We start from the raw sequence: 13,200 nt of genomic DNA, 5'->3' as shown, positions 1-13,200 counted from the left end.
GAACGACACTAGCTTGAAGTTAGGATGGGTACTTTGGCTACTCCTGTGCCTACCAGCCCTCTATGTTCCCGAGGGGGAGTGGCATGAACAGTGAGGGGCTGCTGCTGTGCCATCAATCAGGAGTGATCGCAGTAGGTATAATTAACACTTCCATAGAGCTTCATCAGTATGAACTAATTGCTGTGCAGCTGCTCGGGATGGCAGAGAGACGGAAACACTTCCTGGAGTACTAGCAGGGCCATACCCAGCTCAGGACATGGTGGAGCAGAGGGTCACAGAGCGGCAACAGCGTGGCTTTTAACCAGCAAAACTATCCTTTCTCCACAGCTGCTTTGTGGCTCCCCCCTTTTGCTGAGCAGTGTGACTGGAGTGGCTGTACAGTCTATCTGAGGCACATGGGCAGCTGCTAACAGCAAGCTTTTGCCCTTGAGGTGAGTGCTTACAATCGTATTTTGCCAGTCTGTATGCTTTACAGATAAGCCTCAAACCCCAGCTGAGAGGGAGGTGTGTTACAGATGGGGAAACTGAGGCACGGAGCTGCTAAGTGACTTGTCCAAAGATACAGCGAGTCAGCTTCAAATGAGAACACCAGATCTGATCCTTATCACTAGCTCTATGCCCCAGCTCACACTCCCTGTGTTCATTCCCTTAGGGGCAGTGGGATCGGGTGGAAGCATGTACCTTACTGCGCTTTATATACCAGGTACTCTTGGAGTGGGGTTGCTGTTGTGTGATAGGTGAATCAGAGTAACAGCGCTGCTTCTCCTTGCCAGCTGATTTCTATAGGCCGAAGAACCCCAGCAGCAATGTATTTCCCATTTCCTCCCCTCTGTTTCTTTTATAAAGACCCAGCCGCACCCCAAACCCGCTCTGCCTATTGCCCTTCTCTATGCTGAGAAGAGCTCCAAATCTGCAGCGGCCTGCAAAAACTAAAATAACAGTGCAGGATTAATTTCCCAGCAATCCATCAGCAAGCGAGCGTTGATTGCATTGATAAACTGTTAATTACAAAATCAATGGCTATGAATTTTTACAGCTGCCAGAGCACCAAGGAGGAGGGAGGCTGCCAGGCTGTGGCCCACAGGGGCATACGGCATGGTAATCTAAGGACTCCCTCCTAACGTGTGCATTCAGCAAGAGCCATGCCTGCACTTCTGCAGAGCTCCGTGAATGGGGGGACAGAGTGAACGTGTGATAATGGACAGCCAGTCTGTTGAAGTTGCTGTAGACAGGGCCTATTGCCTCCCCCAACAACAAAAGTTTAGTTTAAGCTGGCACCCTGGCGCCCCATAGGAGCAGGGGTCTCCATGTTCTACCCTCACAGAATTTGTGGCACTGTTCACCCCTTGCTGCAGAACTGTGCTCAAATCACCTCAGCACTATGTCTTCAGGCAGGGCAGCTGCAGGGAATAAAGGGATAAGGTTACGGACAGGATGAGATCCCCCAAACTAACTAGGGCTCAACTGTGGGGAGCCCCTCAGCACTAGAATTCCTCTGAATGCTTAGGCTCTGGGTGGTAACGGCCGACACTGTGGCACACACAGCACAGAATAACAGGGCAACAGGCGATTCAGAACCTGCTCCCTGCCGGGATGTTTCAAATGAAGTATTTGGGAAATGATGGTCTTCACTGCTCTTTATTTGTTGTTGTTCTCCAAATAAAACCACACTCCTTCTTCTCTCCAGTAGTCCCACACAGCAGCTCCTTGAAGCTTTACACACAAAAAGGGTCAGTGATCTGCCAGGGCTCCAGCAATGGAAGCTGTCTCCCAGCAATCTCCTGTCTGTGCTCAGCTGAATCACTCAGCTTCTTCACATAGACTTTCAGGCCAGAAGGGACCATTGTGGTCATCTAGTCTGACCTCCTGCACATTGAGGGCCCCAGAACTTCACACACATAGGAGTGTCAACCCTCCAGGATCCTCCTTGAGTATCCAGGAATTAAAGATTAATCTTTAATGTGCTGAAACCTCCAGGACTATGTACAACCAAAACTAGCACTCCTATACACACACACACCCCTCTTTTAATAGACCCATAACCTCTGGCTGAATTATTGAAGTCCTCAAATCATAATTTAAAGAGACTCCACGATTTACTCGAGTTTAAACCAGCAACTGACCCATGCCCATGCTGCAGAGGAAGGTGAAAAAACCCCAGGATCTCTTCCAATCTGACCTGGGGAAAATGAGTATGTGGGCAAGACCCACCAAGCAGACACCTGGGAAAGAATTTCTCTGTAGTAACTCAGAGCCCTCCCCAGCTAGTGCCCCATCTCTGGCCACTGTGGATTCTTGCTAGTAGAAGTTGCAGATGGACCACATGCCATTGTAGGCAATTTCATCATACCAGCCCTTCCGCATTGATCAGGTTCAGTCTTGAAGCTAGTTATGTTTTTGCTCCCACTGCTCCACTTGGAAGGCTATTCCAGAACTTCACTCCTTTGATCATTAGAAACCTTCGTCTAATTTCAAGCCTAAACTTGTTGAGGACCAGTTTATATCCATTTGTTCTTGCGTCAACAATGGTGCTTAACATAAATAACTCCTCTCCATTATTTATAGAGAGCAATCATATTTCCCCTCAGCCTTTGTTTGGTTAGGCTAAACAAGCCAAGCTCCTTGAGTTGCCTCTTGTAGAGTAGGTTTTCCATTACTCTGATCATCCTAGTAGCCCTTCTCTGCACCTGTTCCAGTTTGAATTCATCTTTATTAAACATGGGAGACTAGCACTGCACATAGTATTCCAGATGAGGTCTCACCAGTGCCTTATGTAATGGCAATAACACTTCCCTCTCTCTGCTGGAAATACCTCACCTGATGCATTCTAGGATTGCATTAGCCTTTTTCACGGCTGCATCACATGGGTGGCTCACAGTCATCCTGTGGTCAGCCAATGCACCTAGGATTTCTCCTGCTCTGTTGCTTCCAACTGATGTGTCTCCAGCTTACAGCAAAAATTCTTATTAGTCCCTACATGCATGACATTGCATTTTGCACTGTTACATTTTATCCCATTGCTATTACTCCAGTTTTCAACATCCTCTAGATCTTCTTGTATGCTATTCTGATCCTCCTCCATATTAGCAATACCTCCCAACTTTGTGATAGCCACAGATTTGATTAGCACACTCCCACTTTTTGTGCCAAGATCATTAATGAAAATGTTAAATAAGATTGATCCCAACACCGATCCCTGAGGAACTTCACTAGTAACCTCCCTCCAGGCTGACAGTTCACTTTTCAGTATCACCCATTGTAGTCTCCCTTTTAACCAGTTCTTTAGCCACCTTTCAATTCGCTCATTAATCCCCATCTTTTCCAATTTAACTAATAATTTCCCATGTGGAACTATATCAAATGCCTTACTGGAATCCAGGTAGATTAAATCTACTGCATTTCCTTTTACTAAAAATTCAGTTATCTGCTCAGAGGAGGAGATCAGGTTAATCTGGCATGATCTAACTTTTGTAAAACCATGTTGTATTTTAGCCTAATTACTGTTTATCTCTATATCCTTAATTATTTTCTCTTTCAAAATTTGTGCCAAGACCTTGCCTATAATTGAGGTCAAACTAACAGGCCTGTAGTTTCCCAGATCACTTTTTTCCTCTTTCTTAAAAATAGGTACTGTATTAGCAATTCTCCAGGTAAAGGGTATGACCATCCCCCCAGTTTACAGATTCATTAAAAATCCTTGCTAGTGGGCTTGTAATTTCATGTGGCAGTTCCTTTAGTATTCTTCTGTGGAGATTATCTGGGTCCCCTCATTTGGTCCCATTAAGCTGTTTGAGTTTGACTTCCACCTCGGATGTGGTAATTTCTACTTCCATATCCTCACTCCCATTAGCCACTATTCCCAAAGCTCTTATTAGCCTTATTAAAAACAGAGGGCCATGCCTAGATTATCTTTCATCTCCTCCCTATCCTCAGTGCTCAGCAACCCCACTTCTTCTTTCCTTATTTTCTTTTTGTTTATATAGCTATATAACCTTTTACTATTGGCTTTAGTTTCCTTTGCGATCATAGAGTCTTAGAAAATCAGGGTTGGAAGGGACCTCAGGAGGTCATCTAGTCCAACCCCCTGCTCAAAGCAGGACCAACACCAACTAAATCATTCTAGCCAGGGCTTTGTCAAGCCTGACCTTAAACCTCAAAGGAAGGAGATTCCACCACCTCCCTAGGTAACGCATTCAGTGCTTTACCACCCTCCTGGTGAAAAAGTTTTTCCTAATATCCGACCTAAACCTCCCCCACTGCAACTTGAGACCCTTACTCCTTGTTCTGTCATCTGCTACCACTGAGAACAGTCTAGATCCATCCTCTTTGGAAGCCCCTTTCAGGTAGTTGAAAGCAGCAATCAAATCCCCCCTTAGTCTACTCTTCTGCAGACTAAACAATCCCAGTTCCCTCAGCCTCTCCTCATAAATCATGTGTTCCAGTCCCCTAATCATTTTTGTTGCCCTCTGCTGGACGCTTTCCAATATTTCCACTTCCTTCTTGTAGTGTGGGGCCCAAAACTGGACACAGTACTCCAGATGAGGCCTCATCAATGTTGAATAGAGGGGGATGATCATGTCCCTTGATCTGCTGGCAATGCCCCTTCTTATACAGCCCAAAATGCCGTTAGCCTTCTTGGCAACAAGGGCACACTGTTGACTCATATATCCAGCTTCTTTGTCCACTGTAACCCCTAGGTCCTTTTCTGCAGAACTGCTGCCTAGCCATTCGGTCCCTAGTCTGTAGCGATGCATGGGATTCTTCTGTCCTAAGTGCAGGACTCTGCACTTGTCCTTGTTGAACCTCATCAGATTTCTTTTGGCCCAATCCTCTAATTTGTCTAGGTCCCTCTGTATCCTATCCCTACCCTCCAGCATATCTACCACTCCTCCCAGTTTAGTGTCATCTGCAAACTTGCTGAGGGTGCAGTTCACGCCATCCTCCAGAACATTAATGAAGATATTGAACAAGACCAGCCCCAGGACTGACCCTTGGGGCACTTCGCTTGATACCGGCTGCCAACTAGACATGGAGCCATTGATCACTACCTGTTGAGCCTGGCTATCTAGCCAGCTTTCTATCCACCTTATAGTCCATTCATCCAGCCCATACTTCTTTAACTTCCCTCAAGAATACTGTGGGAGACCGTATCAAAAGCTTTGCTAAAGTCAAGGAACAACACATCCACTGCTTTCCCCTCATCTACAGGTGTCCAACTCTATTTGGCTTTTGGCAGTTGTCACTTTTTCCCTAAACTTTCTGTTCTCAAGGAGGTAGCTTTCCTTGCTGATCTGTCCCATCTTCCATTCCTTGTAGGCTTTCGGCTTTCTCTTAATAACCTCTTGGAGGTGCTTGCTCATCCAGTTTGGTTGAATTTCCTCCCACCCTGTGCTTGGGATGCAGGTTTCAGATAGCTTCTGCAACTTGGCAAAGTAATTCCAAGCCCCCTGTACATTCATATCCTTGAGTTCTTCAGTCCAGTCCACTTCCCTAACTAATTCCCTTAAGTTTGCCCTTTTGAAATCAAAGTCCCTAGTTGCAGACTTATTTTTGTTTATCCTTCCACTTAGTTTAAACTGAATTAGCTCATGATTAGTAGAGTTGGGGACTGGCTCAGAGGTACATCTGTAGGTGCAGGTGTTGGCCATTTGCATGAAGGCATTTATGTGTGTCCCTGCATTTGTGCAAGTGTGCCCCTCGAGATGGAAATTGAGTCCATAGTGACATTACAAGGACATTAAGGTTAAGTCAAGTACTAAAAAGTTTAAAAATGCCAGCCTAAGGTCAGCTGTGCAACCTTAATTCATACGCCTGTGTGTATAGATTGTGATGCAGTTTTTAGTTACATGATCACATCCTATTTTTTCCACAGGAAAAAAACAGAGGCATGCAGGGAGATCTCACACACTGTAACTGACCCCACAGACTGTCTGCTCCAGCATCCTGAGCTGGGCATTGCCCTGCTTATGCCCCAGGCATGAGCATGGTCAAGAGAGAGAGAGCAACACTGAGTACTGAAGCGCCTATTGCAAAAAACCCTGATGGCAGCATCGAGCTCATATGTCCCCACTTAGAGTATAGCCCACAAAACAACCTCCTGTGGTACTCCTTAGCACTTCAGCCCAACTGGGTGGGTGTTAGGGCCTGTAGCTTCCTTCACATCACTGCTCTGGTTTCTGCTCCCAGTGTAATGCAGGGACCTTCCTTTTAGGTTAGAGGCTATTTCTTCATAAAGAGTTTAGTAGATTGCCAAAAAGCCACAATCAAGAAAGAGGTCCACTGTGGCTAAAAGCCCATCCTGGTCCAGTGCAAAGTGAAGGCAGCAATTAGAAATATAAAAGCAACTCATAACAAATGGAAAAAGAGGGAAATAGATGGCAATCAATATAAATTAGAAGTGATGAAGTGCAGAAAATTGATAAGGGAAACTAAGGACATCAGAGAAAAATCTATGGCTGTCGGGCTAAGGACAATAATGAAGGTTTATTTAAAAAGTATATTAGGGAACAAAAAATCTAGCAACAGTACTCCATTACTATGTGGAAATTGTGCACTTGTTAATAATGATGCAGAAAAGGCAGAAGTATTCAATAAATATTTCTGTTCTGTATTTGGAAAGAAGCAGAATGATGTAATCTCATTATCTGAGGATGAAGAACTACTTTTCAGTCCCTGAGTAACTGAGGACAACGTTAGACAACATCTAGGCATGAACATTTTTAAAATTTAAAATTTAAATAAGAAGGCCCAGATAACTTGTACCCAACAATCCTAAAATATTTGGCTCAGGAGCTTTCTGGCTCACTGATAATTTTTTAATAAATCTTGTAATACCAGGGAAAGTCCAGAAGACTGGAAGAATGCTAATATGCCAATATTCAAAAAGACCAAGTGTGATGACTCGGAATTACAGGCGAGTTATCCTGAGTTCAATCCCAAGAAAAATAATGGAAAAGCTGATTCAGGATTCCATTAATAAAGAATAGGAATATAACATTTGACAGTCAGCATTATTTTATGGAAAATAAGGCATGTCAGACAAACCTGATTTTGTTCTTTGGTGAGATTGCAAGTTTGGCTGATAAAGGTAACTGCATAGAAAAAATAGACGTAGACTTTTGTAAGGTGTTTGACTTAGTAGTACACAACACTGATTAAAAAATTAGCACTGTAGGATAGCAATAAAGCATGTTAACTGGCTAACTGACAGATCTCAAAAAGTAGTTGTCAATGGGGAATCATCTTCAAATGGGGTTCTGCAGTGATTGGAACTAGGCCTGATGCTGTTCAACATTTTCATCAATGATCTGGCAGTAAATATAAAATCACTGCTGATACAACTTGTGGGTGATACAGATTGTCAGAGTGGTAACTAATGATGAGGACCGTGTGGTCATACAGAGCAACCATTGAAACAAAATGCCTTTTAATACAGCCAAATGTCAAGTTATCCATGTAGGGACAAAGAATGCAGGCAATACTGCTAGAATGGGGGATTGTATCCTGGAGAGCAGTGATTCTGAAAATAATTTAGAGGGTCATAAGCAGTTCAACGTGAGCTGCCACTCCAAAGCTATGGCAAAAAGGGCCAATGTGGTCTTATAAACAGGAGTAGTGAGCAGGGGGAGGACTTTACCTCTGTTACAGCACTGGGGAAACCAACTGGAATAATGCATACAGTTCTGGTGTCCACATTTTAAAAAGAAGGTTGAGAAATTGAAGAGGATGTAGAAAAGAGCCACAAAATTATTCAAGGACTGAAAAAAATGCCTTACAGTGAGAGATTAAACAGCTTGATTGGTTTAGCTTACCAAAATAAGTTTGAGAGATGACTTGATTAAGCTGTATGAGTACCTTCCCGGGGAGAAAATACCAGGCACTAAAGGGCTCTTTAATCTAGTTGAGAAAGGCATAACATGAACCAATAGCTGGAAGCTGAAGCCAGACAAATTCATGTGAGAAAGTAAGGCCAAACTGTTAACAGTGAGGGTGATTAACCATGGAACCAGCTACACAGTGAAGTGGTGGATTCTCCAGTTCTTGATATCTTCAAGACTGGATGCCTTTCTGGAAGCTATGCTTTAGACTATTACAAACACAGCTCATTGAGCTCAAGGCAGAATAACTGGGTAAAGTTAAATGGCCTGTGTTATAGACCAGGGGTTCTCAACCTTTTTCCTTTCTGAGGCTCCTCCCAACAGGCTACAAAAACCCCACAACCCAGCTGTGCCACAACATATTTTTTCTGCATATAAAAGCCAGGGCTGGCATTAGGGGGTAACAAGCAGGGCAACTGCCTGGATCCCCACACTCCAGGGGTCCCCGCAAAGCCCTGCAAAGCTAAGTTGCTCAGGCTTAGGCTTTGGCTTGAGCCCCAGGTGGCAGGCCTCGGGGCATCAGCCCCATGCAGTGGGGCTTTGGGTTTCTGCCCTAGGCCCCAGAAAATCTAATGCTGGCCCTGCTTGATGGGCCTCCTGAAACCTGCTCGTGGCCCCACAGGGGACCTCAGAGCTCTGGTTGAGAACCACTGGACTAGATGATCTAATGGCTCCATCTGGCCTTAAGCTCTATGAATCTCTGAAAGCTTAGGCATGCAGGTCTCATCATGCAGTAGCTTTAGCTCTGATGACTTTCACTGTTCCCTGGTGGACAGATGTGCGAGTAGCAACCTTTTCAGCTGCATGGGCAGTATTAACATAGCACACACTATCTGTTATGATTTGGGGCAAGCTTTCTCTGCCCTAATCCCAACCAGTGCACCTCACTCTGCTCTGGAGGGCCTCTCCCCATTTTCTGGCTAAAGTGGAGTTTACTCTCCGTGGCCTGTTCAGACCTTGGCTTCTCTGGTGAGGCTGCTAACGAAGGGGGACAGTCAGTGCCGACTGTAGTGGTGGTTTTGGTGTTGTAGCCACTTGTCAACTGGGATTGGAACTCTCAACTAATTTCACACTGGCCAGCATACACCCATACATTTGAGTAGGGTATAAAATCTGATTTTACAGTCTGACTTCTCTCTAGTCACCACTGAGTTGGACCAGATTCAGACAGGGCCTTTGAAACAAAAAGTGCTGAATCCCATTTTCCAAGAGCCATCTGGCTCCCTCTGACCTGGGCTTGAATGGGAACTGGTGACTTCAAGGTAAAGGGTTCCATATCCCATTCCCTGATCCAGCCTGTCCCCCTGACCTAGGTCTGATTGGATCCAGTACACTAGTGGGAAAAAGCTCCATATTCAGTAGTTCTGTCTCCCAAAGCCAGCCAGTCCCTTCTCTCAACAAACTTGAGGTCAGATTGGAGCTGGGGACTCGCGAGTGAAAGGGCTCATATTTCATACCTCAACTCCTGTCCCAGCCAGTCATTCCTCTCCAACCAGGGCCCATATTGGGAGCAGCATTCTAAGAGGGAAAAGGGTCAATACTCTATTTCCAGACCCCCTGGAGATAAGGCCTACATTTCCACCAGGTACTCAATTCTCTTCTAAACTGAAGGAAAAACAGTGTGGGAGAGTGGGTGCTGTGTTAGACCCACTGGAGAGACTCATTGTTACCAGGAGGCAGAGCATTGCCAGGCACTAGTCCTCTGACTCCTCAGGAGCATCTTAGAATGCTAGATCCATGTTGGCCTTGGCTCCCTGAGCCTCACACCAGACCGGGTCATGGCTTTACCTGAGTTGGCAAGGGCCAGGGCCTTGAGTGTGACAAACTCCTCCTTCTCCACCTTCAGCTTCTTGTACCGGCGCACCAGCTGCAGGATGGCCATGTAGAGCTCCAGCAGCCCCGTGAGGCGCGAGTGCTCCTCATCCATTATGTAGTCCTCGGCATAGACCAGCTTGTCCTCGTAGGGCAGTGAGCGGTACACAATGCCCAGGATGAGGATCTCCATCCAGGCGCTCTGCAGGAGGCTCATCTGGTCTCCCAGGGAGAGATTTGAGAAACCTGGCAGGGCAAACGACAAGCAGGGTCAAACTGGGATGGGCTCCAAAGGCTGTATCCCCCACAGCTCCCCAGTTTTTCTGGGAGTCACTCCATCTTCCCAATCCCCTGCTCATTACATGGAATCTCTGAGCACCTCTCCAAAGCCTGTGGTGAGCCTGCCAGCTCTGGTCAACGTCCTTGGGTTTGTGGGGCTCCTGCTAGCACTCAAAAACTGCTGTGGAGACAGTGCTCTGAAGTTGTGGCCTGGGCTGGAGCTCTAATGCCACCTCCTTCCCCCCAGGCTTCAGAGTCTGAGCTGCTATGTCTACAGAGCTATTTTTAGTGTGGTACTGGGAACCCACGTCTCTTGACCTGGGCTGGAAGGCTTGCTGCTGTGGGCCGTGTAGACATGCCCTGTCTAGGTACTTACGTGGCCCTATCATGTAGTGTCTGGCACCTCTGGAATTCACCCATCTCTCTATTTCCCAGTCCACCTGAAGCCCTGCCTGGAATCCATCCTTTGTGTTCCCCATTTTTCCTTGCAGCGCTGTCCTGAATACAGCCAAGTCCTCAGGCCACACCATGGTGGGATGTACCCTGACCCTGTTCCTCCTGCAGTACTGCCTGGTAGGTACTTTTCTTCCCTGTTCCTCATGCTGTATTTTATGTAATGCAACCCATTGTCTCCACACCCCAGCCAGGAACTCTGCTGACTTGACAGGGAAGCACTCCAAAGGGAGAGAGTGGACTCCTGATGGGGTAGGAAGAGAAGACGCTTGCCTGAGTTTCAAGCTCATCATGATCAAAATGCCATCTCAGCCAAGTGGCAAATTCTCTTCCACTGTAGCACACTGGAGGATCAAAAGTTAAATCCATATGAAAACATTATCCACTTCTGACCATCACGACTCCCCGCACTCAGCGACTCCAGCTTTCTAGTGAAAGAGCCCCACCCAATATTGAAAAATGCTCAGGCTGCCAGACCAAACCCTAAAATACCAACAGATGCATCAGTATGAACAAACCAAGCAGCAAGAAGGTACAGATCCCTCCACAGACATAGATCCTGGCCCACATGAATAGAGCTCACTACAGAGACAGGCAGACCTGAGGCAGACCCTCCCCAAATACAGACGAAAAGACCATAAACTGGGAGGCACAAAGCACTGCTCACACCAAAAGAAGAGTGAGTTCACAACCCACGTGACAGAGGAGAGTGAGACGAGAGGCTTTCTCTGCTCCAGTGTCTGACATAAAAGGGAGTTTGAGAAAGATTTCTCCAGAAATGATCAGACCTCATCAGAAAAGCAATGAGGAAAAACTCTGCTGGAGCCTCAGATAAAGGAGCGATATGGCAGAGATGGCCTCAGGCTCTGTAGCAGCCTGACATTGGATCCTGAATGGACACAGTTGCCCTGCGTCTATTTGTCAGAAATCACGGTATGTAGTGTCCCTGTCCACCCTGACAGAGACCTGAGCGGGGTGTCTGTCTCTGTTTACACTTGGGCAGCACTAGGGCAGCCTGTCCTGGCAATAGAGTTTCACAGCACTGAGTTGAAATGGGAAGGCCTGGGTATTTCTAAGCAGCAGGAACACCTAAGACTTGGTGTAGCATTCTCTCCCCTCTCTCACCTTCAGGCTGCTGCCTCTCTCTCCAACACTGGCTTTTTTTTTCCCTCCAGTTTTCTCTCATAACTCAGCATCCTCTGCCCCTGGATCACTCTCCTCCTGCAGCCCTGTCTGAGCTCATTAGCCTCTGCCTCTGAGACTCCCTAGCCCGGCAGGCTGCAAACTGTGTGCAGTGAGATGCCCTTTATTCCCACAGCCTTCACCGCTCACGTCGCTGTGTCTGGGCCCAGGTCACCAGCCACTGCAGTGATCATTTGATTTCTCTTGTTATCAAGTCAGCAATTAACAAAAGAGCTGGTGATTGCTGTATTGACCGATTGTGGGTTCTGTTTTTCTATCTGTGCTATCTCAGCCCAAGGAAGTGAGGGCAGAGGGATGGGTTAGTCTTATTTATTTATCACTACGCCATGTTTTGTGTTTGTGTTGCCAGGGGAAGAAAAGGGTGATAATGGCATGGCAGCCCTTGGACATCCAATTTCCCTTATCAGGCCCCTGAATAGAAAAGAGGCCCCAGGCTACATTAATTAACAGATACCAATCAGCTGTCACGTGTTGTGTGTGTGTGTGTGTGTGTGAGAGGTCTGGGGGTAGCAGTGCGTGGGAGGGAGGAATCGATAATCCATTGGGGAGGAGTGCCAGAGGGAATAAGGGAACAGCTAAAGACCACCAGGGAGACAAGCTGGAATAGAGAGTGAAATGAGTTAGATTGAATCCCTAGCTGAGAGCTATCTGCCCAACAGCGTCTGGTCTATCATCATTATGCGAGGGATGCTCGCGCAGAATCCCCATTGCCACAGGCTTCTCTCCAGATAACAATCCAGGCCTGTTCCAGGCCTTGGATATATTTGTATAGGAAGGACCTGCTGCGTTCTTGAGTTAGCTGTGCTCCGCCAGGAGTGCGTGGAGGTCCTGGAGGGTTCAGTTTTCACATTAGTAAAGTTTGGTGCCCCCTACTGCAGGCTGTCACAGCCAAGAGAACAGTAACATATGGGTTCCTTCTTTTAAAAAATCTATTTCTCTTAGATCTGCCTCTTCATTGTCCTCAGCCCCTCCTCGGCAGTTAGTATACAGTCCCCTTTACCCCAGCCCTTGAAGGCAGTATTCTGAGTAAATGGGAGAATGGGCTGAGGTGAAGTGCGTATCAGGCTCCTGATCTCCTGACACCTTGCTGACACTGCCCTCTACTGCATGTGGAGCTGATGCTATCCCCTCTGGGAGAGAGGACGTCTGCTGTGCAGAGTAGTTATAGCTTCGGTTCCCAAAGTTTATAGCCTCTCTCTCTCTCCTATCTGCACTCCCCATTCCTACCCTCAGTCCAACTACTGTGGCATTATCCATTCATTCAGCTACGGAAAGGAAGGCTGGTCCAGTGCTTCGGGCTCTAGCCTTGAGGGCCCTAGATTCAACTCTCACAGCTGTCCTGGGTCAGTTGCTTAGTCTCTCTGCCTCAGTTCCCAATCTGTAAAATGGGGATGATAGCACTTCTCTCCCTAAAAGAGGTGTTGTGACAATAAATATGGTGAAGATTTTGAGGTGTTCAGCCATCTGGTAATGGGGCCCAGACACACAGAATTTCTTCCTGCTTTTCTTTTTGGATAGTGTCAATCAGTTCTTCCAAGTTATTTCCTTTCTTTGCAGCTGCTGGTGTGCACAGTAT

At 46.6% G+C, this 13,200-nt stretch overlaps 1 protein-coding gene across 3 annotated transcripts in view; it reads right to left on the bottom strand.

Moving 5' to 3' along the window:
- Window positions 1-13,200, bottom strand: part of ESRRB (estrogen related receptor beta) — a 170,573-nt gene that overhangs the window by 4,698 nt on the left and 152,675 nt on the right. For all 3 annotated transcript variants that reach the window (XM_075129794.1, XM_048855573.2, XM_048855571.2), the window contains one exon: window positions 9,666-9,935. In XM_075129794.1, coding sequence (XP_074985895.1) covers window positions 9,666-9,935 — 270 coding nt within the window. The remainder of the gene's footprint in view (window positions 1-9,665; window positions 9,936-13,200) is intronic.

This window comes from Caretta caretta, chromosome 6 (assembly GCF_965140235.1).
Source record: "Caretta caretta isolate rCarCar2 chromosome 6, rCarCar1.hap1, whole genome shotgun sequence".
Lineage (NCBI taxonomy): Eukaryota > Metazoa > Chordata > Testudines > Cheloniidae > Caretta > Caretta caretta.
The sequence above is the reverse complement of the archived record's forward strand: the minus strand, read 5'-3'. Positions and strand labels throughout refer to the sequence as shown.